Below are 26,995 nucleotides of genomic sequence, written 5' to 3'. Positions count from 1 at the left end.
ACTGGGAGATAATTTTTCTCCTTGCTAAGTATTTATACACGCCATAAAGCACTTTTCTGTGTCGAGAAGAAAAGTGCAAGGAAGAGTGGGAGATGTTGTGCCTCAGGGCTGGGATGGCAGCAAAGCTGCAGGGCTGTCAGGGCTGCTGCCACGGATGAGGTTGTGACAGGAGGCACAGACACTGCACCAGGATTTGGTGCAGGATTTCTTTTTGAAGCAAACATAGTTGTGTTTACTTCACCAAGAAACACACCGATGTTATTCCCAAGAGAAAAGGAAAAAAAATATTTTCCCTCCTGCGTCTGTCAAAATCATTCACAGTGTCAGTTCAGTGCCGTGGAGTTGTTCCATCATTCCCAGTTTCCCATCAATAAGCTGAGTGGTCCCTCTTGTCTTACCAGTGCAGGGAGATCACAGCATCTGTCTTCCTCTGCCCCTGTGCTGCTGCACAAGATCTTCAAAGACTGCAGCTGGAACTGGGAAAAAGAGAGAGTTTGATAAGAAAATACCATTGGCACCCACCATCCATCACCAAATCTCATGAAGTTCAAGTGATAAAAATAATCTTCAGTGATGATTTCCCAGGACTCTTCCGTGTGATCCCAACTATAATTGTGCCACAAAAAAACCACAACATGAAAAGTATCCCCAGATATTGAGTGTTCCCCAAGCCCTCAGGTCTCTGTCTTGCTAAGCAAGCCAAGGAGCAGCTTCACAGCAGCAAAGACAAGTCTCCAGTTTACTCACAGCCTTGCAATAGCAGCAGGTTCTCAAGTAATTGGGCTTCAGCATCACCAAAATGTGAAAGCAGACTTTGATTTACTCCCCATGGAGATAAGAGTAAATGTGGCAGCAGCATTTCCCAGGGCAGATGTGATCCCTGCCCAAGAAATCCCAACCTGTCTCTCTCGCTGCATCCCTAAAAACCAACACGTCTTCCCATTCTGATTAACAAAGGAGCCCACAAAACCAAACAAAATAATGAGGCAGAGGTTATTTTTTCTTTCACTGACACCATTTCTCATCTCATGGTGACAGGCAGCATATGGATATAGATGAGCCCTGTAGATCAAGTGGCATTTAAAGATATCTTAAATTAAATGAGGCTCCATGATAACCAGTAATGAGACACTCTGTCTTCTCAAGGGCAGCAGAGCTGTGGAAGATGTGAAACATTTCTGGGCTGGAATGGCAGTGGGAGTAGGGGCAGCACAAAGCTGTTCATTACTTGGCTAGACCTGCCTAGTGAGCTGCTGGCAGGGAGAATTTGGGAGGGATGGGGAAAGCACAGATTCCTGCCTTCTTTGCCACAGACTTGTGATCAAATTGCTACAGAATTTATTTGGGAATTAAATGAATAATTTTTGAATACCAATGTCAGTTGATTTGTTTCACAGTGGACCCCAGAGTTTACAGGCATTTCCAGTGTCCATTTTTTTCCAAATATATCTCAGTTTGCAGCTGGGAAGGCATGTGGCAGTTTTTAAGTGCTGCCTTAAGGCAAGGGGAGTTATAAATCACCTGATGAACTATTTTCCCACGGACTTCTAGATCTAAAAGCAGAGCCAAGGAGTAAAACCTTCACATCAGTGGTGAATGATTTCCGACAGCCCCAGCAGCATGTTGTGAGTGATGAACTTGTCACCGATTGTGCACATAATTAACAGTCCTGTTTTGGGGAGTAAGTACAGAACAGACTGCCAGGAGAAGGCATACAGGGGTGTTTTTGCCCTGAGGACTGTGCACTGGGCTATCTCAGGGCAGGACACTGAGTCCACACGTTCCCTTGTCCTTTCCCCTGGCAGGGAGCAGCTCCCTGCAGCGCTGTGTGAGGGGGTCAGGACAAACCCACAGGCTGGCACACACTGTTTGGGTTGTTTTCTTTTCCAAGCAGCAGCTGATAAAGCATCTCTATACTGAAGATTATTCTCCTTTCATTTGCATGCAGATAGACAAGTCCAAACACACTGGAGACTGAGGCACATCCAGCCCTGCTGCCTTCAGTCACCAGCATTTCCCAACATCACTCCGTGGGGGCTGACGAGCACAACCTCCCCTTGCAGAAGCAATTCCCAAACCCTCCTGTCTCCTTCAGCATCTCGGTGCAGGAGCTGCGCTTCCCCAGTCCCCAGAGGATGCAGCCAGCAGAAGGCACCTCTGGGACACGCTCACGCTGCTGCTTGTGATCACCATCCCCAAACCCAGGCAGGAGGCAGGAGGGACGAACACGCTCTCCCGGTGCTGGGAAAGCTCATTAAAATCACAGGGATCAGCGGGATCAGGGCACGGCTGTGCGTCACAACGGTGTTGGGAGGCATTCAGAGAGACAGTGCTGTGAGATGGCTCTCCTCTCCATCTGCCCACACCAGCCAGATCCAAAAGGAGCCCCCCCGTCCTCCAGCAGCACACAGCTCCAGCACTCACCGGTGCAGACCCGCTCCTGGGTCCTCTGGTCCTGGTCACTTTTCCCAGCATGGTGAAGCCGGCGGTGGAGATGCTGCCGAGGGTGTTGATGGGTTTCTCTGTTATTTTCTTACAGTCCAGATAGAGTTTGATCTTGAAGTGGCTCACGGCCACGTGCACCTGGGCAGCAGGTGGAAAAAGGTGTGTTGGAGCTCTGCGAGGAGATGAGGGAGCCTCTTACAGACAGTAATGCCTTCTGCCCACCTCCCAGACTGCCTCTGTTGATCCCCTCACCTTTCCTCGGGAGAAGCCTTTCTGGACCTGTGATATTAAATACCTCAGTCTTCAGAACTAGCTAAATAATGACCCTGCCCACAGATACTGATGGAAAGTGCTCGTTGCACATTTGGGTGCAATACCTTTTCTCTGAGGACCTAGATAGCCAAAACCCCCACCCTGCTATGAGTGAAAAAGTGGCTTTCTCACAAAGCTGGATTCTTTTTTTTACTTTCTTCCAGCACTAAATGATCACCAAAATCCGAAATTGAAAAAAAAGAAAAAAAAATTGATTTTTCATTTTCCCCTCATTATTAAGACCTAAAAAACACCTCGATTTTGGAGTTTCTAGAGAAAAAGGGAATCAATATGTGGAAATTATGTTTTGATCACGAGATAAACCTAAATGCTTTACAATTATAACTTTCAGCATATCAAAGAGGTCTGTCAGTTCCCTGGCAATCGGGATGCAAAGCATTTGGATAATCACTCCTCACTTTGAACAATACACATTGCTGGCATAACACTCCCAGATCAGAGTGGGATTGTGAGCCACATTTCTCCCTCCTTTGATAAGGACCTTATGAAAGCTCCCATAGAATATCTTCTTCACTTCCTGCTGGTCAAAGAAGACTTCCTGTAAATCAGCCTTGTAGTCATGATTGAAATAGGTCAAGGATTTCTTACTGGCTACAGGGGAAATAGGACAAATAACAGCTTAGAATTAAAAGAGAAATTGATTTCATCCACAGACACAATAGTAAATAATTAGACTTAAATAAGGTGGAAGATTTCGTATGCTATCATGAAATACTTCTAAACAATGGAAAACAATATGTAAAAATAAAGACTAGGTTACAAGTAGAATGAAAATATGTCTTTTAATTGCACTTCAAGGCAGTATTTTAAATGCAAGGAAGGCAGCAACGGGGAATCTTCCCACAAAACCACCACTGAGTAACAAAACCATTAAAACTTTCCAAGTGAACGCCAAAGTGAGTTCTGCTGCTTGCAAAATGCATGCAAATACCTGAATTTAATGCATTCAACAAGAAAGCTTACGGTCAAGGTTAACCCCCAGGAGAGGCTGGAAGTCCTCGTCCGTTATCTGCCACACGGCAAAGGGCTCCTTGGGGGTGTCGGGCAGGAGGCGCAGGAGGATGCTGATGGTGTGCTCGGGTGGGATGGCAAAGAGGTGGATGTCACTGCAACGAGACAAGCCAAGGAAACATCAGTGACTTAAATCAACAGGCAACATCCTCCAGGCAGGGCTCATCCAGCCTGTCTCCTGGGCAGGGTGGCCTGGAAAAGCTTCACTGCCGAGAGTTGATCACGATACGCGTGGAAAGAGCCTGGACCCTGTTTGTACATCCCTCTCAGACTGCTGAGGTTTGTACTGAGCAATGAGCACTCGTGGCCTTCCCCTTGTGCCTGGGGGATGCTCAGGTCAGTGTCAGTCCATCACTGCCAGAGCTGCCTTAGGGAATGCCAAGGCACAGCGAGTGCAGCCTTAACGCTTTCCAAAATAGAGCCCAGCAGAGGCTCACAAAACACACCTGCCAGGTTGCAAAACACTACTCCAGGTCTCCTTTTCAAGAAGGGGGAATGATTGCCATATATCATGGGGTTAATCTTTAAACATTGGCAGAACATTCTTGGCTTAGGAACATGGTTTAGTGGTGGACCTGGCAGCATTAGGTTAAGGGGTGGACTCGATGGCCTTAGAGGTTTTTTCCAACCTTAATGATTCTATTAGTCTAGGTCAGTGTAAATACCCTTCAGGGATAAACACTGAGCCCACAGAGAAGCCCCCACTGGGTCCCCACATCCCAGCTGCAGGATTTAGGCTCAGCAGCAGTGAGAGGATACAAGGCAACTGAGGTAGGTCAAATTGGTTATGCCTGAAACATGCCTGTAATCTGAAACAGGACACATTTGCATGGGCATATACACAACTCATTAACCATCTTTTCAGGACTGAATCATAAATAATACAAGGTTTTTCTTTCTTTTTCCATTTCTAAAGGAGTAATGTCCTTGGAATGGCATCTATAGCAGCTGAACAAAAGGATTTGCCCATCATTTTCTGAGTATTTAGACCAAAGAGTTCTCTGAATCTCCCTCACTCTGTTTACTCTAAGAAGCTTTGCTTCTTAAACTAAGATTAAGCGGAGCCACTGCCTCAGTAATTAGACTTTAAACAAAATAGCAATGTCAGGAGTCAGATCACTCCTGATTCATAATCATAAAAAATGAATGAGGTCATGGGAGCTGCCTGGCCTGCTTGGGACCCTGCAGAGACGCTTCCTACACAGTGAAATGGGGTCAAGTCACAACCCAGAGTCAGTGGTTACTCCCTCTCATCAATACAGCCTGAGCTGCAGAGAGCAGCTATGAGAGTAATGTTTTCTAAAGCAAAGATCTCTCTTCAAACCAGAGATGTTGGGAGAAGGGATTGAAAATGAAAATGTGACCTCAAACTGCCATCACTGAAGAGTAGGTGGCTGTGGACAGAATGCCTAAAGAATGGTGCAGTGTCCATACATGACATGATCCTGATGTCCATCACAGCAACTAACACTGCCAGAAAAAGTGATTTTGTGGAAATGAAAAACATCACTGTGAAAATGTTTGGCTACACAAAAGATGCAATAAATACTATTGTGTTCCCTTAACTTCTCTGTGACATGTTCCAACTCGTCTTAAGGAAAGTCAGAGGTTTATTTATAAATACATTAGGTAAAAACCATCTGGCATTCTTTTCAGTCTGCCAGTGGTTTGATTTAGCTCATCTTTATCATTTTGTTTTGAAGTTGCCAGGGGGGCTGCATCATCCCTCCCTAAATCAGTGACCTTCCTTTCCCGTGCACAGAGCTAATGTTCATGCATGAAGGTGACACCAGTCACAGCTCTGCTCCCACCTGGTCCTCTGGGTGAGCTGAATGTCTCTGAACAGGGTGAAGGTACGGGAACCGCTGAACACGAAGGGCTCCATGGCCACGCCTTTGATGGAGGAGTATTCCTTCTCTACTAAGCCAAAAACTTCCATCATGTCAAATCCTGGAAGGGACAAACAGAAAAATCAGTGATTAGAAAAAAAATGCAAAAGAAGTGAGTTTGAAGAGCAGGTAGAATTAGCATGGAGAAGGCAATAAGTGTAAATGCATGGCAACATGACAGCAGCAAGGCTGTCCAAACTCCAGTGTACCCCACAAGTGGCAGCCAGGGAAAATAAGTTTGTGTCTGTATCCCCTGTGCACATTGGCTGTATTCTCTTCCTCTTGGAGGAGAGTGGACTAAAGATGGAGACTTTTACAATTGTGTTTTCAAATCTTCAGAATGAAAAACAAATGAGATAGACGTTACTCCAACAATTTCTCCTTTTCAACTAGACACAAAATATTATCTTCAAATGACATGGGATCAGTCCAGTAATTGCTAGCAGGGAGAGACAATTATTTCTGCTCTGAAATGCCTTATATACGAGAGTCAGAAACTGAGGAAAGAACTTTAAAATATGAGCATTTCCATTTCTCTCTATTTTCACCAGACACCCGAGGGTGACCTGCCTCATGTGGTTTACAGATTCTCCTCTGACACCTCCGACATCGCCTCCCTGGCTCGTGCAGCTTCATCTCTCCCAGCTCCAATTAAAGCTCCAAGTCATTTTTTTCATTTCAGTTTTCTGTTCAGCGAGACAAGATCTCACAATTTGGATTCTTTCTTAGTTTATCTCAGTTTGCAGCAGTCTGGGTGAAGGAGATGGTTCCTTCTTTAGCAAATGGAAGGGCTACAGCTTCATTTCAGTGAGGTGCTTTCAGTCCAGATTCCCTCACCCTTTCACTGTTTACAGTCTTCTGCAGTTTCTTGCCTTGAGTTTTTCTTTTGCCTGGGGGTTGGTCCAGGATGCTTTTATTTTTATTTTTTTTTTTTCTTCATTTTCCAACAGTACTAGGGAGTTTGCCAAAGTAAATTACCTACTTGAGGGCCATTAATCTCTGATATGGAGCTTCTGGCACTGGAGCCTCCTTTAGGAGGTGCAAGTGTAAAGACTGAAAAGAAGACTTGAGTCACAATTACAAACATATTGTAAAATAATCATATTGTCATCATAGAATCATGGAATCATAGAATGACTTAAGTTGGAAAGGACCTTAAAGATCATCTAGATCCAACCCCCCTGCCATGGGCAGGGACGCCACCCGCTAGATCAGGTTGCTCCAAGCCTCATCTGAGCTGACCTTGAACACTTCCATGTATTCCATCACACCATGAATCTGCCATGAAATGGCTTCAGTGATCTACTTGTCAAGGAGGAGAAGGAGAGGTCAACACTTGTTGTGGCTTTATGATTTGACTGCTTTGGCTTCTACATCCACAGACTGGGCAACAGTGCTGAGAGTCTCCCAAGGGGGGATGCACATCCCTGTGAGCTGGGAGGGTCAGGACTGGGAGCAGAGCAAAGATGAAGTGACTCAGCCACAGAGTAACCAGAGCTGAGACCTGGAGCCAGTTTCTTGGTCTGAACTGTATCACAAAATGCTCTGGGAAGGAGGTGATACCACTTTATAAGCAGAACTAATCACTTTCTAAGTAAGAAATTCTTACAGCAACCCCAACAGCATGAACAGCTGCTGTGGCACAGACAAGAGAAATGGGAACTCACTGCCCTTGCAAAATCCATACAGCCTGGCTGCAGAGAGCTCCTCGGGCATCTATCCCTCCTCCAGAGGATGCAAAGGTGATCCTGGGGACAAACTGAGAGGTTTTGTGTTTGGCAGACTGAGGAGCCTGCATGAGTTAGGAATTTAAATCCTCTTGACATTCAATGGCTGTTTGAAGCTACATTTCCTTAAGGCCCATGAAAATCCTGGTGTTAAACATTAACAGCAGAGAGCATGAGCTGGTGGAGCACGAGCCATTGGGAATGCCAGCTGAGGTATTGCAGAATATTCTTCTACCTGATAAAGGATATTTTCCAATTTTGGTCCTCACATTTCTCCCCTCCGACCCCCCTCAGCTTTTGTGTGTGTTTCAAAAGCCAAGACCAGTGGTGTGTTCAGTCACAGCCCAGCACCACCAGGGCTTGATCTGCTACTGTACCTCGTGTGGAGCCCTCGGCAGAGGTGATGGTGGGGCAGGCTGTGAGAACAAAATAAAAGGGAAAAACTGTTAGAGGGAAAAAAAAAGGCAGGAAGGGGTTATGGAAGCAAAACAAACACAGTTCCTCTAGACAAAGCAAAGGAAAACCACAGAAAAACTCAGAATATTCCGCAGCTTAAATCAGAGCCTGGACTTCAACTTTGTTTATATATTTATGGAGAAAGAGAGAATTTATGCTTGTGCAAACTTAAAAGTTGCTTCTTGGCTTACCCATCATAAAAATAAAAATACTGTCTTTCATCATCAAACATCTTCGTGATCACTTTCTTTTGACTGACTCACCTGGCACCTTATGATATGAAATACAAGGGAGCATCATGTTTGGCAAGTTTCCCCTTAAAAACAGACATCAAAGTACTTTATTTTTTTTTAAAACAGTGCCTTGGCGGTGTTGTAAAAGAAAGATATCAAATTTTGTACCTGAAACTCAAAATACACACAGCAAAATTACATATCTCAACTTGAGAGTTTGCCTTTTGAATTCTTTAGGAGAAAACTCTTTGGGAGTTTTGGCCAAGTTTTGCAGGATGTGTTTCAGAAATTCCCTTGATGAAACCCCTGAGATGCCACAGGACAGAAAGCAAAACCAGAGGTGCAGAGACTGGGATGTGAAGCTGGAACAGGAGGCACCAGGGTTATGAGCTCTCTGTTTAAAAGGCTCAGGTGAGGGGGTGCTTTAGAAAACAGCTCACGGATGTTACTTTCAGTTTTCTGCTGCCACGTAAATCCCAGGCCATGGATGCCAGATGGAGCTGGAACAAAGGGGAATGCTTGACGCAAAATGAGAAAAGTCCCTGAAAATCAAGGACACTTGACAAGATTGGCTGTTTCACAAACGGTTTTCTAGGTCATCAGTATAATAGAATCTAGGAGATCATTACACTGAGGCTTTGTTGTAGCCTTGCCATTCTTGCATCAATGACATTTTGTACCTCAGCAGAAAATCAGGCCTTTCAATTTTTCATACCTCACTTTTGTAAAATACGTAAGAAATTTAGAGGGAGTGACTTACCCTCCCCAAGAGACCCGAGATTCCTAAGTCTATAGGAGTGTCAATGCCATTCTTCAGGATTGAGAAAGGGCACCCAAACCTATGACTCTGATAGCCATGAGACTGCTGAAGCCAGGATTTAAACCACAAAGACTTACAAGTTGCCATGACCTCCATTGTTCAACCTGATGCTTAGCTTTATACATACATACCATAATTCTGTAGAACTGGGTATAAAACTATTGAAGAGATCTATGGAAATCAGTGAAAAAATCAGTGTCTGAATCTTGAGCCTCAAAACCACCTCTTTGAGCTTGACCCTGGTTGTGGAGCAATGTCCTGCATTCAGGGTAATCTGACTTAAATCTCCTACTTACACACTGCTCTTTCCCCAGCCTTGAGCATGGGGCATCCACAGCTCTCTGGACAACCTGTGGCAGGCCCTCACCAACCTCACAGGGAAGAATTTCTTCCTAATATCTAATCTAAACCTGCCCTTTGTCAGTGTGAAGCCATTCTCCCTTGTCCTATCACTCCAAGCCCTTGTAAAAAGTCCATATACAGCCTCCTTGGAACTGAAGAACGGTGAAGAAAACAAAAACCAAAATGCCCCCAAAGTCACATAAACAGGCTACAGACTTGTCCCTTTTCCAGGTATCTGGCTTTCTTGCCTGGGAGTCAGTGAGCTCATTCTGACTCTTGTCCAGGCTCCAGGGTCCCTCTCACTGACATCCCTGGCAATTCTCATCTCCTTCCCAGGCTGGTGGCACTGGGATTGCTCACAGCTCTTTGATCTGGCAATGCTCAGCTAAGGTGAACCATATCAGAGTCAGGGCAAGGATTCCTGACTTTGGCAGTTTCAGTTCTGCTTTGAAGATTTTTCCCTAGGCTTTCCAGCCTAGGATTCCTGCTGTCTTGTTATTCTCTTTGTTTTTTTTGTTTTTCTCTCCAAACCCCAGCCCAGTGCAGTTATTCACTGTACAATAAACATTCACTCCTGCAATGTCAGATCATTTCTCTGAATAATTTGGTTATATATCAATATTGGAGTCTTTTACTGCACATCCAACTATTGTCTCAGCATTGCTACATATTTCTCTCATTCTTCAAAAAAAGAGATACTTTATAAAACATGCTGAATTTAATACTTTTTCTATTGTCTTTTCAGCTTTCATAGCCAGGCAACTATATTAAATTCTACAAGGTGACTCATCAGCCTTATGGGAGGATTGTTTTCTGCTTGAAAGTTCACAGAACTTTTCCACAGTGATCTGAACACCTCAATAAACCATTTAAAAACTTAATCCAATATGTTCTTTGTTGGTTAAAAACTAACAATTTTTTCATCTAGGCTGCTTCATTCTTCAATCTTTACTTCCCTCAACAAATTTGAAAACTGAAATTTTGTTTGGAATAGTTTCAAATAGTCAAGAAAAGCCAGCAATTACATAATATCTGTATTCTAACATTTACTTCTTAATAACTTTTTATGACCCTGTAAATTCAACATTTCCTCTCTAATTCATTTCATAGTTTGCTTTATATCAGCTATGAGAACATATGCTCATTAAATTTAATAAGGAACTTTACAAGGAATTTTAATTTGAAGCATGTCATCCTCCTCTTTGCTCCATTTTGGTTAAGTTGTACAGAAATCCTATAAATAATATCAGTCTTTATACCAAATGAGTCTGATTTTAAGAAGTCCTGTGGTTTCTAGTTGTCCTTGGACAATCCCCAAGAGTGTCTGTCAATAACTAACTGACAGACCTGTTCCTGCTGCTCTGCAGAGCTCACACTGTGCTGTTTGCTATGGAATGAAAAACAACAACAGCAAAGTAGAACTTTGTAGGAGATCATTTACCCTCTGGTTTAGGTGGAATGAATCCTCGTATTGAAGGGAACTTAGACAGCACTGGAGCTGAAAGAGAAAACAATCACAGTTGTTAAGAATCACTTCTTATCATGTTGATAAGAATCACTAAGGTTGGAAAAGACCTCCAAGACCATCCAGTCCAACCTTTGACTGAATACCACCACGTCCACTCAACCATATCACAAAATGCCACCTCTACTTGCTTTCTGAGCATGTCCAGGGATGGTGACCCCACTGCTTCTCTGGGAACCATGTTCTGATGCTTAACCACTCTTTCAGTGAGGAAAGTTTTCCTAATATCCAAGCTGAACCTCCCCTGGCACTCCTTGATGCCACATGTGAGCTCCGTTATGCAGGACTGTGATCCCTGGCTCGAGACCTGAAGGGCCTTCACCCCTTCCCACTCATCCCAGAATTGTCTGGAGTACAGAAATTAGGGCAGGATTTTCACTTTTCAAGGCCAGTAGTCTACCCTGCTGAGCAAAACTCTGGCCTCAACCAGAGCCCAGTGTGAGTGAGGACATTATTGCCCCAAGAGGGACTGCCTCAAGATCAATAGATAGAGGGCAATGAAGAACATGTCCCTTCTGACAGATACATTTACCTGTCCGTCCCGTTGTGGATGTGCTCTCACTCTCTCCCGTGTAGTGGATGGCAGAAATGGTCACTTTGTACGCTCTGTCAGGCAGCAGCGACTGCAGGGTCACACTGCTGCTTTTGCCAGAAGCCATGATCTAAAATGGGATGAAAAAAGAGCCAAATGTTTGGGCAGGCTTCTCATTCTAGCTCTTACAGCCCAGACCTAGGTACAGGAGTTCTAGTGTCAAGTCCTGGCACATGGGGCAGTATCTCTGCTTAGCTCAGCCAAGGAAGCTTGTTGCTCTTGGACTAGACATGCTCAGGGGAAAAGCATTTACCTGTGTGAAGACCCCAATATTCCCCATAGAAATACAGTAGAAGTGCCTTATGATAGGGTAACCAGTCTGCATTTAAGCAGAAAATCTGTGTTTTAAAAGGATGATGTTTAAGCTCCCTAAGTAGGAGGGGCAGTAAATTTATCCACACCCCCCCTCTGCCTCCAAAAATTCTCCACCCCAGTTCAGGGAGCAGAGAAAGCCACATTATTAGTGGCTTTGATGACGTAAGTATCTTAGCCTTGGGGTTGTGTTCACAAAGCAACACATCAGGAAGAAGAGATTTAGGTTTGTAGTCCTGTGAACCCAATATCCTCATTGCAAACCTGACTGGAGTGAGCAGAGCTCCCCTGAGCATGACACTGTCCCCTTGTCCCTCTGGTCCAATGTCTGTCACCCACAAAGGAACTGGAGCTTTACCGTCTGCTGGGCACCAGCATCAGAAACAGGGCTGTAGGTGATTTTGTAGTGTTGGACACGGCCATCAGGGGGGGTCCAGTGGATCTGAAGGCTGGTGGGGGTCTCGGAGTCGATGAAGAGGTTGGTGGGTGGGCTCCGGGAATCTGCAACAGGGATTAAAGGTGAGCAGCACAAAAGGTGAGCAGTGATTCCCCAATGCTTCAGGGCTCTACTGTGCAAGTAACCAACGCTCAGGGCAGAAACAGCCACCTTGGGGACCAGGCAGGAGAGAAAACAGATTTTGGGGGGATGAGGATTGCCCAAGCACAACATGCCACAACTCAAGCATTCAGCAATTCACAGCCTCCCCTCAAAATTCTTGGAAGAGAGAAACAGTCCCGAAGCACAAGGCAAAGAGATTCTTTGCATACAACACGGACAAACACCAAAGCATACTCTTCATAAAGACCCAAATTGGAACTGAATTTCATCAAGGATCTAGAGGCACACTGGACAAACACCTTTATTGCCAATTAAACTCAGATCCCATATCAAAGTTAATCCATCATAATTTCTAACCCTTCCCATTTTTTTTCTTTCTGATTTAAAATTACTCTTAAAAACCCCCGGGGCATCCAGCACACCACAGTTTTGTTTAGTACTTCTGACACCAGCACCCACAGTCTTGAGGAAGGGACTCACATGCAGTGCCTGAGCTACTGCCCCTTCTCTAGCCCTGCACTGTTATATATGGATGGATCCAAATAGATGATGGGCTGAGCCACAGTCAGCCAGAAAAGGGTTTGCCAGAGACCAAAGCTGAGCAATTTTTAATTATGTAAATGCATTTGCTTCCCTGGGGTCCTACTGTGCAGCAAACTAGACCTGAGGACAGAGGCTGTTATGCTGGAGTGACTTCTCTGAGCAGAAACTGTTAGTGAGGGAAAGGCAGAGGTGGCTCAATCAGTTCAAACAAGGGGGCTCGAGAGCATGGGGTCCTCTGCTCCCAGGATTTGTTTCCAAGCAGTGCCTCACTCTGTAGAAAAGCATGTGTCTGGCCTTAAAACCAGTGCTGGTGTGAAGACACAGAAGTCTTGGACTCAGAAAAGGAAGAATTTATTCAGAGGAGACCAAAAATGATGGATGAACCCTAAAGACAGTCAAGGACACACACCCAGGTGATGAGATTTCTATTCTGCAGTTTTACCTGTAAGGATCTTCTGCCCACCCAGCAAAGTGTGGGGTGACCTTAGAGCACAGGTTAAGTGAGGATTATTTGCATCTCCATTGATTCTCCTTCCCTTTTCTGTATAAAATGAGTTTACTTTTACTAAGGCTGAACCAAGACTGCAGCAGCTGAATCAGGCTGGAGGCTGTTGCTGTGCATCTCCGCAAGGTAAAACAGAGAAGAAAACAAGTGTGGGAGGTAAAGTCACTTCAGCAGCACTATTATTAGTCAGTGCTCTATGTCTGCATCTTTGCTGGCTGCACTGACTATTTCCTTCAGCTGAGGTAAGTGGAGACTCTGCTTAAGTGAACTTTGAAGGGAAAGTTAGGGAAAGTCCTCTGAGTCTGTTTTATTCCAGAAAGCCCTCAGGCCTGGCAGGATTTGATGGCATGGACCTGACAGCAAAGGGAAAGGTCACCTCCTGAAGCTGCCCAGGAGGATAGAAGCATCTCTGACACAGAGGACACCATCTGTGTCTTCTGTAACCTCTTGAACCTCTGCTCCTCCAGAGGAGGAATCCCAGCCAGCCTCGGGTCTAACCAGAATGACAGGCACATATTCAAATAAGAAGCTTGACTCCACTCCATTAAAATACTCATCTACTATGATTCTTAGCCATGTTTTTTCCCTGCTACCATGGGTTAAAGCATCATCCCCACATTTCAATCCTTTTTATTTGCCACGTATGCTCTGCTGGGAGGAGCTCATTGTGGAGTGGGATAAAGGGCTTGAAGACATTTCCCAGCCCCAGGCTGGAGATGCTGCTGGCACAGCTTAGCTGGAGGAACAGGGCACACAACTTCATAACTACACTTCAGTGCAAAGGCAGCCAGAGTGGCTCAGCCCAGCTTCAGCAGCAGTTCCAAACTGTATCCAAACTACTCTCTCCTCGTCCTTCAGGGCTGTTTTATTTTTCTCAAGCTCCTTTTCCTCAGCCTGGATGAAAGAGCTCTCCCTCAATACAAAAGAGGTCCCTGTCTGCTTCTCAGAAGGACCAAAGCCACCCCTTCCAGCATTTTCCAAGGATCACCTCCCAGTAACCTCTCCATGTGCCAGCAATCTCCTCTTCCAGAAAGCATCATCTGCACACCCACGTGCTTGCACGGAAGGTCTGTGTTGGTTTGAAGTACCATTAAAGTTGTTCATTAGTATGACAAATGATCACTGTGTAAAGCCTTTGGTCAAGGATAAGGACTTTGTTACACTTGACAAGTTACACAACATACTGAAAGGAGAGCTCTTAACCCAAATGAGAATTCAGTCTAAATATAACAGAGAGACAAGAAGAAACATCAGAACCATGGATAATCACATGGTAACAATTTTGTTGTCCGTGGGAAATACATCAGTGTGCTTTTGTTCCTGCTCTGCCTCTTGAAAAGTCTGCAGAGAAAGGTTTGCTAACTGGGTTACTGAAAAATAATCCTAAACTTTTTCTATTCTTTTTTTTTTCTTGTCAAGGCTGAGATTTGGAAAAAATCCACTTCTTCCATGCATTTTGTGACAACTAAAGCACTCCCTTTGGCACCAGGTTTTTGCTTGGGTTTCAGGTTCATGTAGGAGTGAGGCAATGGCAGAGAGGGACCAGACTCATGGAAGAAGAGTGGGGCATCCCAGCTCTCCCTCCCTGGCACAGCAGCAGGGAGGGGTGCCCTCCTCCTAGAAGGATACCCAGACCACCTGGGAATGAAATTAAGGTATCTCAGTTATTTAGTTGCAATGATCTCACTCCATGTAAGTAGTTAAATATCTAAAAAAAAATATTTAAAAAGACATGACCTGAGTCTTTCCAGTTACACACCTTAACTCCAAAAGTAATTTTTACTCCTTTGTGCTCTCTTTTAATATTAAATTTAACAATTGCATCTTAAACACTAAGTGCTGAGCAAGATAAGAAGACAAGAAGGGGAATGAACCGTATCACAGCCCCAAATTTTGTTTCCCTTCCAGCTGAAGCTACTCACCCATTCTGAATTCATAAAGTGACACATCTCAAACTGTAACTTTGAAACAACCTTTCTTCCTGGGAGAAAGATGAGAAACCTCATCCTAATCCTTCCAAATGACATGTCACAGTGATGAATGTTGCTGGTTTTCATAAGAGGATGATGTTTGTGAGGGATTGGTGTCTGCAGGGCCCCAAGAGTGGAACCCATTTGGTCTCAAAATGGGCGTTTCAGATGGGATAACAGGGATTAGTGGTCCTGAATGAAATGACCTTGGTGTTCTCACCTCACCCCCAGGGGAGGGACACGGTACCACTTCACAAAACCAGCGAGCAAAGGGCATCACTCTGACCTGGCATTTTTTTCCCTTCACCTTCAAAGAAGTATTCCTGGGAGGATGAAGGACGAGGAGAGAATCTTGTGTTACCAGTGCTTCCTGCTGAGTTTCACTTCAGACATTGCCCTTAAAGTTCAGCATTTCTTGGAAATTCTACCGAGACATTTTGAAGAAAAACTTTGTGACTTGACCTATTATATAAAGGGATGTTGCCAAGAGAGGAAAAGAGAAAAACAATGATGAAAGCAAGAGTGGTTTCTCAACCTCCTCTAACATGTACTTTTGGTTTTGTTCAGCATAACCTGATCAGTGCTATTCACCAGGCTTCAACCCAAAGTCTCTACCATCCTGAGGAGAACCAGATAGCTTTCATTGCTGTTTCAGCCCCTAGAATTTCATTTTGTAATGAAAATTAAGGGGAGAGGGCTCAAAAATCAAATCAAGGGTATGGGTTTCCAGATAACATAAGAGGTTTCCATGCTGTAGCTGGATGAGTTACTATTCACCAGCTCTGACATGGAGGTTGACACCGTTGAGCATCCTGACCACTCAGCACAGTATGAGTGGGTAGCTTCTGCTTGAAAGAGTGAAGATTTGAAGTATAACCATATCCCAGAATTTCCCATATCCTACATAGTGCCACATCTTCTCATACATCCACTGCACAAGCCTTCAGAAATTTTCTGGCATCCCCAGGTTTCCTCTGAACTGCCCAAGACCAGCTCTGGAAATCACAAGCCACCCCTTCTCCTGGGCCACTCCTCTGCAGGCACTTCTTACTTTAAACATTAGGAAAGAACTAACATCAAAACCATTAATTTCATGTGCAGATATAATTTGGGAAAAGTGTGGCAGTGTCCTGGCTGCCCCTGCAAACTGACCAGCAGCACCCAGGCACTGACCCCCCCTGCCCAGCTGCACACCTGGCTTCTTGGAGCACTTGGTGATTTCTTCTTGCAGAAGGCAAAGCTTGACATCCCCAAGGCGTCCTTGCTCCTGAACAAGGACAGCAGCTGACAAGCAGAAATCAAATTGCTTTCCCTGTCCCACTGGGCTGCCAACAGCAGCAAGGACTGGCTTGTTCCAGTGTGCCCAGAAGGGCACTGTCACGTGTCGCTGGCAGTGGGCTGAGGGAGCTCCACTGACACTTCATAATTCACCACATAAAGCACAGTAATTAATTTTTGGACCCTCTAAACAGCTCTAATTTTCCATTTATCATTATATATCTGTAGGATGCTTGCTTTCTTGTTTTTTCTTTTGTCAGTATGTAGCTCCAAGGTACTTGTCTGAGGTAGCTTTCTATAAAGATATGTTATTATTATTTATTATTAATAAAACCTGAGCTTCTTATTCCGAGACTGCCATTTGCTTTGAGCTTCATCAGTTCAACACCAACCTAAATGAGTTTTTTCTGTGAAGGAGGTTGAGAGCTGAGAGATGGAGGAGGAGAACTGCTGTTGTTGAATGGATTGCCTTCCATTCACTGCCAACAAATCCATTTTACACGCAATATTAATTACAAGGACCTCTGGGAGTGCCACTTTTTAACCTCCTATCCTGCCTGTACAAAGCCAGATTTAGATAATGCTTCCAAGGCATTATCCTGCAGGATTCTCTCCTAATTTTGTGAGTGCCCTCAGATGAAGCACAGCTCAGCAATGACGTAGCTGAAGAAATCCTCACCCTCCTTAACAGACAATGTTTTACTAACAGGAAACATTCATTAGGCAGCACAGTGACACATTCAGCTGAACATCCTGCAGAAAGCCAAATTATTTGAATCAATACACTACACAGAAGCATGGGGAGGGAAGAAACATGTTCTACATGAAACACATGCAAGGGTATCAGCTGCCTTTAAATGCACCAGGCTGATGTGTTTGCCCAGCCTATTTTTGTCAGGACAAATTGAGAACATTTAAGGCATAAAGCTAAATATCTGTAGCTTCTTTTAGACATTTGGGTTTGGGTTTTCAGAGCTGGAGGTGACCAGGTCTGAGTTGCTGGTCTGTGATGAGCTCTGAGGCATCCCATGGCCTGTTTGTTATCCCTGGGCTGTGGATTCCAAGCACTCATCACTTACTGGTCCTGTGATGAACAGAAACGGTGTCGCTTCGAGCACCATCTTTGTAATAGGCCCAGATGGATATTTTGTAGTCAGTGTTCTTCTGCAAGCCTGGCAGGACAGCTGTTGCCACATTTCCAGCAATGGAGAGCTGCAGCAGGAAAAGAAATGAGTCAGTCACATTCCCAAGCTGGTTCATGATATCCAGGTGTCCACCTCAGTGATTGCCCACAGGCACAAATGAGTTAGCACTGGGCTTTGGGGACAAAGGGTACTGTTTGGGGTTGCACACATGTAAGCACAGGCAAAATTCCATCCCTGATCAATGCAGAGCAGATGCCCATGCATTGCAGCCCAGTTATATTGAGGAGCTCCTTCAGTACCACATCACAGTGCTCTGACACAGTCAGCCTGCCTGGAGCACAAAATCCCTTTACTGAGTTTCCAGCTTTTAGGACAGCTGGGGACAGAAGCCCCAGTACACCCCTATTCCAGCCCAAATGTGAAGCATTGCAGGAGAGACTTATGTATTTAAGCCACCGTTTAAACTGCTGTTTGACCTCATACTCAAAGCAGGGGGTTGAGATGGAAAAGGTCACCTGATCCATCCCTGCCCCTCCTGCACCAGCTCTGTCTCTGGTCATTCTCCTCTGTGTGCTCCTCACCTGGACCTCATCCTTCCTGAAGAGCAGTATCCCAAAAGTCTCAGTGTTTCCTAGCTCTGAGGAGAGCAGAAGTAGCTTCACCTGTCTTAGAGGCAATACCTCCAGCTATAAATATTTGAGTATTGTCTTTTTCTTGTCCACAACAACTTGACATTGTGGGCTGGTGATTCTCTGCAATCCCAGATCTTTTTCTACTGAATTGCTTCTTAGCTATTTGTTCTACATCCTGTATACCTGTAGTTAATTATTCCTGCCTAAGCTTAATACTTTCTGCTTGTCCCTATTAAATTTCATCCTTGAGGTTTCCCAGAACACTTCTGTAATCTTCCCAGAGTCTGTAGGACTCCTCCCTGCTGTGCCTTATGCTTCCAGCACCCACTGGACTGCTCCACTGAAAGGCAGGTCCAGGACAGACCCTGCTGACCTGTTCCATTGCTTGAGAGCATTTACCTGAGCAGTTTTACATCACCCTATTGTAGGTGAGTTCAGAGCCATCAATCAGGCACAAAGCCAACCCAGCTCCCCAGAGCTGTGTGTGGGTCCATACCTCATGAGGCTTCTCTCCACTGGCTGTGCTCCACTTGATCTGATAGACAACCACATCAGAGGCAGCGACAGCTTCCCACTGCAGTCGGAGGCTGTTCCCAGAGAGCTCAGTGACCTTCAGAGCGCGCGGCGGGGGGACCTTTACTGAGGGATGCAGGAGGAAAAGGAGCTGAAGTTTGGGCACTGACAGTGCCTTGTCAGAGCCAAGGTGGGGAGCAGATGGCTGGGGAGCAACACATCAACCAAGCAGATGTCTGAGACCAGCCTGTCTGTCACTTCTTCAGATCCACATGACAACAGTCATCAGGACAGAGAGGGGTAAATTATTTTTAAAGCCCTAATTAAGAAGGATTATCTTGTTTATGGAGAGGACACATCACACTGGTTTTGTGAAGGGGAGAAGGCTAGGAGGGCTCTCAAGGACACAGAGGTTAGCGATACATCATGCTTTTCTTCATTTGCTCCTTTTCTTTTTTCCTTCCACCTCATTTTGAACATAACACAGTTGGACATATTCCACACACAAAGAACAGCAACCATCTGTGCTTCATGCAGGGGTTTTGGCCACGAGCTGCTGGGAACAGTCTCAGAACACCCCCAATAAGACACACACAAACCAACTTTGTCACCTGCTACTGAGACCAAAAGTATTTCCATTCCCTACTTACAGGTGGTAACATTGCCAGTAATTGGAAAGGAGTCCCCTTCGTCATATGCAGATCTGACACTGATGAAGTACTGGGTGAGGGAGGACAGAGGTCTCAGGACAGTGGATGTTGCTGTGCCAGGAACTTCCACCTGCGGTGGAGGAGTTGTATGAGTATTGTATGAGACAGGCTGAGAAATATGGGGTTGTTCAGCCTGAAGAAGAGGAGAGACCTTATTCCAGCCCTTCAATACTTAAAGGGTGCTTATAAGAAAGACAGGAGCAGACCTTTTAGCAGGGCCTGTTGTGATAGGACAGGGGGTCATGGTTTCAGACTACAAGAGAGTAGATTCAGACTAGATATAAGGAAGAAATTATTTTACAAGGGTGGTAAAACCCTGGCACAGGTTACCCAGAGAGGTGGTGGATGCCCCATCCCTGGAAACATTCATGGCCAGATTGGACAGGGAGCTGAGCAACCTGATCTAGTTGAAGATGTCCCTGCTCAATGCAGGGGAGTTGGACTAGATGATTATGGATATCCCTTCCAACCCAAACCATTCTATGATTAGGAGAGGAACAGGGGTACAGCTGCAGAGAGGTCAGCAGGTGGGTGGTAATCGCATCAAAAGTGCCCATTTCAGTTAAAGTTAAAACACTTCCAGCAGACGAGCTCTCCCTGAGCCATGGAAGGAGAACAAGGCATTTTCCGACCTCCCAAGTTTCTTTTCCTTCCCCCAGCCCTCAAGGACTCACCTCTCCAGTGTTGCCCCCTCTGCTAGAAGCATAGGTGACGTGGTGAGCTCTCACGGCGGCAGACGCGGCCTCCCAGCTGACTCGAACGGACGCGTGGCTGAGCTCAGAGAAGCTCAGGAACCTGGGGGGACTCAAGGCCACTGCAACAACAGTTACTGACAGCACTCTGAGGCTTCAAAGGCTGCACAATGGCAGTGCCACTGTTTGCCTCCTGCTGCTCTTAGATGATCCTACCATGAACTAAGAAGCTCATTCACTATGCAGGGATATAATCGCTCTATGTCACTACCATACATGTGTTTGGGAGGCTGCGAAAAGCTACCTGGGCTTTAGGTGGAGAAACAGCCAAATAATTCCCTTTTCCTCACAAACAAAAGAGACCTCAGGGAACAACTTTTTCTGCAGTCCTTTTTAACCAGGGGAAAAATCACTCCTTTTTCACAGCTCACCATGTAATTAGAGATCCCCTCAGGGACCAATATTCGCTTAAGATCAGGCAGGGAACAGGCAGCATGTTTACAAGCCACATGCACAATATGGGAAGCACCTCATTTAACACATCTCTCCTGCCTTAAGTGCTTAATAACAACTCAATAAGCAGCAGCAGCACTCACAGGTGGTTTCCTGGATGCTGGCGGGATCGCTCGCATCTTCCCCGTACATCGCGTACACCGCCACCGAGTACTCAGTGCTGGGGGACAGCCCATCCAGCAGGACCTCGGGCTGGGTCACCTTCACCTGTCAACAGAGAGCTGTTTTGGGGCACCCTGCAGCTTTAGGGTACCTGTTAATGCACCTAACAGAGCAGGATCTTACAGAAACACGGGCCAAGGTCCCTTTGGTTTCACTAAGGGGACTTCTCCACCTTAGGTCTTAGAATTACAGAATATCCTGAGTTGGAAGGGAGCCACAGGGATCATCAAAATCCAAGACCTGGCCCTGAACAGGACAGCCCCAAGAGTCCCACCATGTGCCTCAGAGTGTTGTCCAAATGCTCCTTGAATCCTGGCAGGCTTGGGGCTCTGATCACTTCTCTAGGAAGCCTGTTCCAGTAGCCGGCCACCTTTTCCTAATATCCTCCCTAAACCTCTCCTGCCACAGCTTCACGCCTTGGGTCCTGTCCCTGGTCACCAGAGAGCAGAGATTGGTGCTCTCTTTCCTCATGAGGAAGCTGCAGACCACGATGAGGGCTCCCCTCAGACTCCTCCAGGATGAACAAACCAAGTGACCTCAGTCACTCCTCATGTGGTTTCCCCTCCAGAGCCTCTTATATAAAAATGCTGCGGCTGTTCTGGGTGGACTGGGGGTATGCAAGGGATGTGATCCCACTTTTCTCAGACATATGGAAAGCTCTGGCAGAAGAGCTGGCTGCTGCCAGCAGCCCCAGAGCAGCCGAGCTGCTGCCATCTGCTGCTAACACGGCACAGTCACAGCTCTCCTCCCGCAGCCTGTTCTCTGCAGAGATGCACCCCAGAGACTTTTAGGAGTCTGCACACGCTGGAGAACAGTTTATAAAAGGCTGGGAACGTTTTAACGCTAGTTTTGCAGACATCCTACATCTCTGGGGCATTGCACTCTTGCAGTGAGTAGGTCAGGAAACTGTGGAAATATTCCAATATGCTGAAGTACAATTTTAAACGTTGGTTTTGCTTCAAATGTTCTGAATCTTGTAAAAAAAATCCCCACAATTATGCACTGAAGGCAGAGTATAAGTATTAATTGTTCTGTTTGGAAAACCACTCTGCAATTTCCTCTATTGCTGTGCATTCAGGGGGGAATCTGAGTCAAAAAGGCAACATATGTTCCTTCCTACTCCTTTTTTTTGTTTCAAATTCATATCCTCAGCCTACAGGTACTTCAGATAACTCATTAAAATGCACAACAAAGAGTTCATAAATGTTTCTAACGGTTTTCCATTCATCAGGCATTGTTTTATTCATGTGCAGTGTCGTAGGTCTGTTTCCAGATGTCAGCAAAAACTGCCCTAACACGTTTTCAATGAACATTTTAAAGATAAACACAGTAAAGATGTTTATATACAGCCTCAAGGATACAGGAATTGCACTTGGGGCTGCAAAGATGTGAGTTCAGTGCGTGGGTTTCCAGGGCCCCATGAGTCAGTCAGATCCCTCCCATGCCTTAATTTCCCATGTGAAACCCTCACAGTTATAAATCACTCTGAGATACACCATAAAAAACTGATCTTTTAGGAAAGATGTTTCTGGCAATAATTCTGATACATTTTTTTTTTCTTTGACCTCACAATACCACTTGACAAAGGTTTAGAACTAGCAGTAAATTCAGCCCAAACAGAGAAAAGACAATATTATAGTTATTCTCATGAACTCTACCTCTGCTGTGTAGTCCTCTGCTCCATCAGGGGCTGCAGAGCAGAGCACCAGGTAGTGTGTGGCTCCCTGGGCTGCTTTCCAGCTCAGCCTGATACTGTTGTGGCTCAGCTCAGAGACACGCAGGGAGCGAGGGGGAGACAAAGGCACTGAAGAGAAAAATAAGGCAGAAAGACACCTTCAGTGTTTGAGGTCTGCAACAGCTCAAAACCCAGAGGAGACCTGGCTTTGCTATGGTTTCTGCAAGCTGGTGGACACCTAACCCTCATCTAAAACACAATGGAGCAGTTGCTTTACAGAGAATAGGTTTAATTCACTTAGAGACCAAGGATGAAAAAAATCCAGCAAGGATTGCAATACATTCCTAGCAGGGTGTGTTACTGCCACATCAGTGGGCTGCTCTGCAGAATGACATAGGAGGGAAGGACCCCTGAAGGTCTGTGGTCCAATCTGCTGGTCAAAGAGCAGCTTACTCAGGGTCTTGTCCAGTGGAGTTCTGAACATCTCCACGGACAGAGAGCTGTAGAGAGACTGAATTTGAGGAAGGGGGAAATACACAACGTCAGGCTCCAGTCTGAGGTGATCTAAGAGTGAACTTTGTTCACCTTTCGTAGCCATGCATCAGCATAATTCTCTCTACTCACGACCTACATGTGGAGGTGACGCCTCTCAGCCCATCCCCAACAACTGTGTCGTAAACAGGGAGCACCGACACCAGGTACTCGGTGTGAGAGGTCAGGTTGGAAAGCCGCAAAGAGGAGACTGCTCCATCCAAAACCACCTGGAAGCACAAGGGAGGGCTGTCAACACAGGGAGGTGCCAGATGCTCTCCAGCAGCAGAATGGCTGAACTGGCCATCCCTAGCAAGCGTGGCTTCTCTGTGGCAGTTCTGTTGCCCTCTGAACTTTGTGCAAGCTAGCATCTCCCCAAAATAGGGAGGCAAGAGGAAGTAAGGATTCCTGTTCCCCGGCTGGGATCTGTGCAAACACCGAGCAACAGATTCTAATTGTGCTCTCACTGAAATCAGTGGAAAGCCATCAACAATTTGGATTTGCCTTTCTGAGTCGTATCCATCACAGATGAGCAACATTGGACAGCTCTCTGTACTTGAGTGTCCTCTTTGAGTCAAAACATGCCTTAGGGAGGGGATAACACTGTGTAAGAGAAAAATCAGTGTCAGCATGGCTCACACTATTTCTAGTAAGTTGATATTTATCCTGCTCCCTCTTCTGTCTTGTCACCCTATTACCTCGTCATATTTACACTCAGTGTGCATTTAATTAACTGATGTCCCACAAGAATTCTCTACTTTCTTTTTGTCCACCCAAGTCTACTTAAACTCTCAGCCACCATCTGGAAGTTGTGGCAGTCTCAAATGTCCAGAGGAAGGTCTCTCACCTCTCTAGGGGTACCACCCTTGGATGGATAATACACAACCCGGTATTTCTTTGGTGGTCTCAGTGGAGGACTCCAGGTCAAGTTCATGCTTTTGGAGGTCACAGCTGATATTTTCAGGTCAGTTGGGCTCAGCTGGAGACCTGTGTTCACAGGGAAATCTTTCACAGTGCTGCCTAGGAATCAGAAACACAGTTACTTTCTCATAGTCAGACTTCTCATGCCAAAAGTACTTTCCAGCTCATAAATATGAGTGACATTTTTCAAATCAACTTACAGCCTCCTTCCCTATAGAGTACAGAAGCTGTTCCAAACTGCTCTGAAATAAATATTTTAAAGCTGGGTGTACAGAGAACATAAATACTCCGTAGAGAACAGGCTATGTATTTTGCTGGGTGTTGGGAATATTTTTTCAACATGGTCCTGCATTTTTACATGTATCCAAAAGATGACCCACCTTTCCCTCAATCACAAAAATTTATCAAAATGAACAAGCAAAAATTATTTTGGTTTCGTTTTTGAGAAGCTCATTTTTCTTCAGCCTAATCTTCACCTTTGAAAAATGTGTACTTACGTCAAACAAATACAAATTAATGAGGATGAATCAATTAAAATAAAAGCGTGCTTGAAAGTTAGACTTTCCCATTCTCCTTTGGCCAATCTTAGAGCAGAAGGAGATGGAAATACATAGAGGATATTTCTCCTGAAAATCTAACCTCACATCTGGAGTGGTTCTTCATACAAAGCTGTTTGCCAGCAAAGGAAAGAAATAGGCTGCTTGATTTTAACTTGAAAATGCCTTGGAGATCCACCATTTAAAGTCTTGTGGAAAAAATAAGGAAGTGTTTAGGTGTTTTGTCAGCTCCTCATCCCACCTCCACATTTACTCTGTACACTTTCCCTAATATATTCTCAAATTAGTGTTTTTGCTTTTTCTACCTCCTATTGGTTGGAAGAAACTCAGAAAAGGGGATGATTAAAACACATTTATCACACCATATAATAAAGGAAGAGGAAAAAGAAGCCCTCCTTTCCCTGTAATGACAGTTATTGTCATTAGGTGATTATATCCACCAAGAGCTATCCAGATCCCTGATAATAATGGACATTGCCTGCTCACTGGCCAAAAGCAGATTCCTAAACCAAGAGTATCAACATGGAAACATCTCCAGGTGATGACTCTCTGTGAAATGTTAGAGACAGCAGGTGTTCTGCAGCAGAGTAAGGGTGGAAGGACTGCATCTGGAGGGTCTCGTAGCAGAAAACAATCACAAGAGAAATTGATGTGGCAGCAAGAGGGCTGAGCAAGGAGATCAGCACTGAAGAAGAGTCAGGTGGTGATGATGGGTGGTGGATCTCACGGAGGGAAAGGTATGAGAAAGGGTCAACCCTGACAGCAAAGGAAAGTGGATGGTGAGCAGAGGGAGGGTCAGCCTTTACTGAGGAGTTTTCACTTCACCTGCGGTTTCCTTGTTGCTCTTCTCTTTGATCCTGGTGCACAGGACCTGGGTGAGTTTGCCAACCAGCGAGCTCAGCAGTGGGAAGTCCAGCACGTTGTACACGGTGAGCTCCAGCGGCTCTGAGGCCACTTGCTTCAGCTCTGCCTCGTCCGCGTTCTTCACCCCTGCAACCAGGAGAGAACCAGGCTGAGAGACCCCCCAGAGATGAGTTCACCATCACCCTTCTCACCAAGCAGAGCCTCCCAGTCATTCCAGTGGAGGGCTGGTGTTTGAGTGGCCCTGGGCTTTCCTGCAGCAACCAACTCAGTCCAGCCTGGGAAGAGCTTTCAGCGCTATGGGTTCAGATTGTCTTTAGGGCCTGGAGATGGTCTAGTGAATCCTCCTTCTGTTTTCCTGCCTCCTCATCACTTGCAGGCTGTGCTCCCAGGAAAGCAGATACTTTTTCAATCTGAGAGGCAGTTGGCATAAATGGGCAAAGCACTGAATGAATAAACAACAATTTGATATTTATGAGGTGCCAGTACTCCCCACAGAGAGTCTGTTGTTCATCAGAGCATCACATTGTATTTCAAGAGTCAGGGATGAGTAAAAAGGAGCCTGCTTATATAACAGAACTTCTCCATCACAGAGCATCCTCCATCCATTTCCTTCTACTCCTCATCCAGATTAACCCTCTGCAAACCAAGCTCCACAGTACAACTCATTTTGCTTCCCAGTGCTACATTTGAGGTTCCCTAATATTGTTCAAGCAGTAACATTGCCAGACCAGGATCCAACCTGATTTCTCAAGTCCAAGACCTTTATCCTAACAGCTTTGCTCTTCTTCTTTAGGAGAGTTTTCTGTGTAACTTTATTGCTCATGTATTAGTCTCTAGCAGACTTGTGTAGTCAAGGACAGAGTTGCTCAAGGCCATTTTGCATCTCGTTATTGCTGCTGGACAGTGAAGAGCAGATAACGTTATTATTCAGAGAAATGGGGAGTTGTGAGAGGCAGTAATTATACTGGAGGTCTTCTGCCATCCCCAATACAATATTCTCTTGCCTAATTCCACAGCTGAGAATATTGTTTTTATTGCACAGGTCCCTGGGGCTCCCAAAGGTCTTTAGATGGGAGGTGTGAAATCTCTCATGTGAATGCTTTCTCTAAACAAAAAAAAAATACCCTTTGAAGACACTGCCTGTGCTGAATAAAGGAGTTAATTTTCATCTTAGCCACAATGTAATTAGGTCTTACCACCACCTGAGTTTTACAGCCTCAGGATGCTCCTATCAAAGTTGAGGGAACATCATCTTCAATTTGAAGATGACCAAAAGTAGGTTTACTTTGTCCTTACTGGTGGCTGTGTTCTTACCAATGGCAAATATCTCTATGCCCAGGTTCTTCAAGGTCTGAGCAGCCAGGTTGGCGTCATCCTGGGATTTTCCATCAGTCAGCAGTATTACCAGCTTCTCAGCCTCCAGCCGGGCACCAGCGTCTGGTTTCAGATTCTGCTCCAGGACGTGGGTCAGTGCCAGACCTGGGGAGGAGCAGAGCTGGATGTTGTGCTACAGCCTCCCAGGCAGCCCTCCATGCCTTTA

General features: G+C 45.4%; 1 protein-coding gene across 1 annotated transcript in view; it reads right to left on the bottom strand.

Annotated features, from left to right (window-relative positions):
* Window positions 1-26,995, bottom strand: part of COL20A1 (collagen type XX alpha 1 chain) — a 51,819-nt gene that overhangs the window by 12,681 nt on the left and 12,143 nt on the right. Inside the window, exons 9-27 of the mRNA XM_027646368.1 lie at window positions 26,770-26,934; window positions 25,417-25,581; window positions 23,961-24,133; window positions 23,214-23,343; window positions 22,566-22,711; window positions 20,829-20,952; window positions 20,215-20,354; window positions 19,481-19,610; window positions 18,814-18,956; window positions 17,620-17,752; window positions 12,044-12,186; window positions 11,314-11,443; window positions 10,698-10,754; window positions 7,783-7,821; window positions 5,601-5,739; window positions 3,742-3,884; window positions 3,260-3,369; window positions 2,425-2,583; window positions 399-476 (exon numbers count right to left, since the gene is read on the bottom strand). Of these exons, the coding sequence (XP_027502169.1) occupies window positions 399-476; window positions 2,425-2,583; window positions 3,260-3,369; window positions 3,742-3,884; window positions 5,601-5,739; window positions 7,783-7,821; window positions 10,698-10,754; window positions 11,314-11,443; window positions 12,044-12,186; window positions 17,620-17,752; window positions 18,814-18,956; window positions 19,481-19,610; window positions 20,215-20,354; window positions 20,829-20,952; window positions 22,566-22,711; window positions 23,214-23,343; window positions 23,961-24,133; window positions 25,417-25,581; window positions 26,770-26,934 (2,447 nt within the window). The remainder of the gene's footprint in view (window positions 1-398; window positions 477-2,424; window positions 2,584-3,259; window positions 3,370-3,741; window positions 3,885-5,600; window positions 5,740-7,782; window positions 7,822-10,697; window positions 10,755-11,313; window positions 11,444-12,043; window positions 12,187-17,619; window positions 17,753-18,813; window positions 18,957-19,480; window positions 19,611-20,214; window positions 20,355-20,828; window positions 20,953-22,565; window positions 22,712-23,213; window positions 23,344-23,960; window positions 24,134-25,416; window positions 25,582-26,769; window positions 26,935-26,995) is intronic.

The sequence above is a fragment of the Corapipo altera genome, unplaced genomic scaffold, assembly GCF_003945725.1.
Source record: "Corapipo altera isolate COAL_440 unplaced genomic scaffold, ASM394572v1 64, whole genome shotgun sequence".
NCBI lineage: Eukaryota > Metazoa > Chordata > Aves > Passeriformes > Pipridae > Corapipo > Corapipo altera.
The sequence above is the reverse complement of the archived record's forward strand: the minus strand, read 5'-3'. Positions and strand labels throughout refer to the sequence as shown.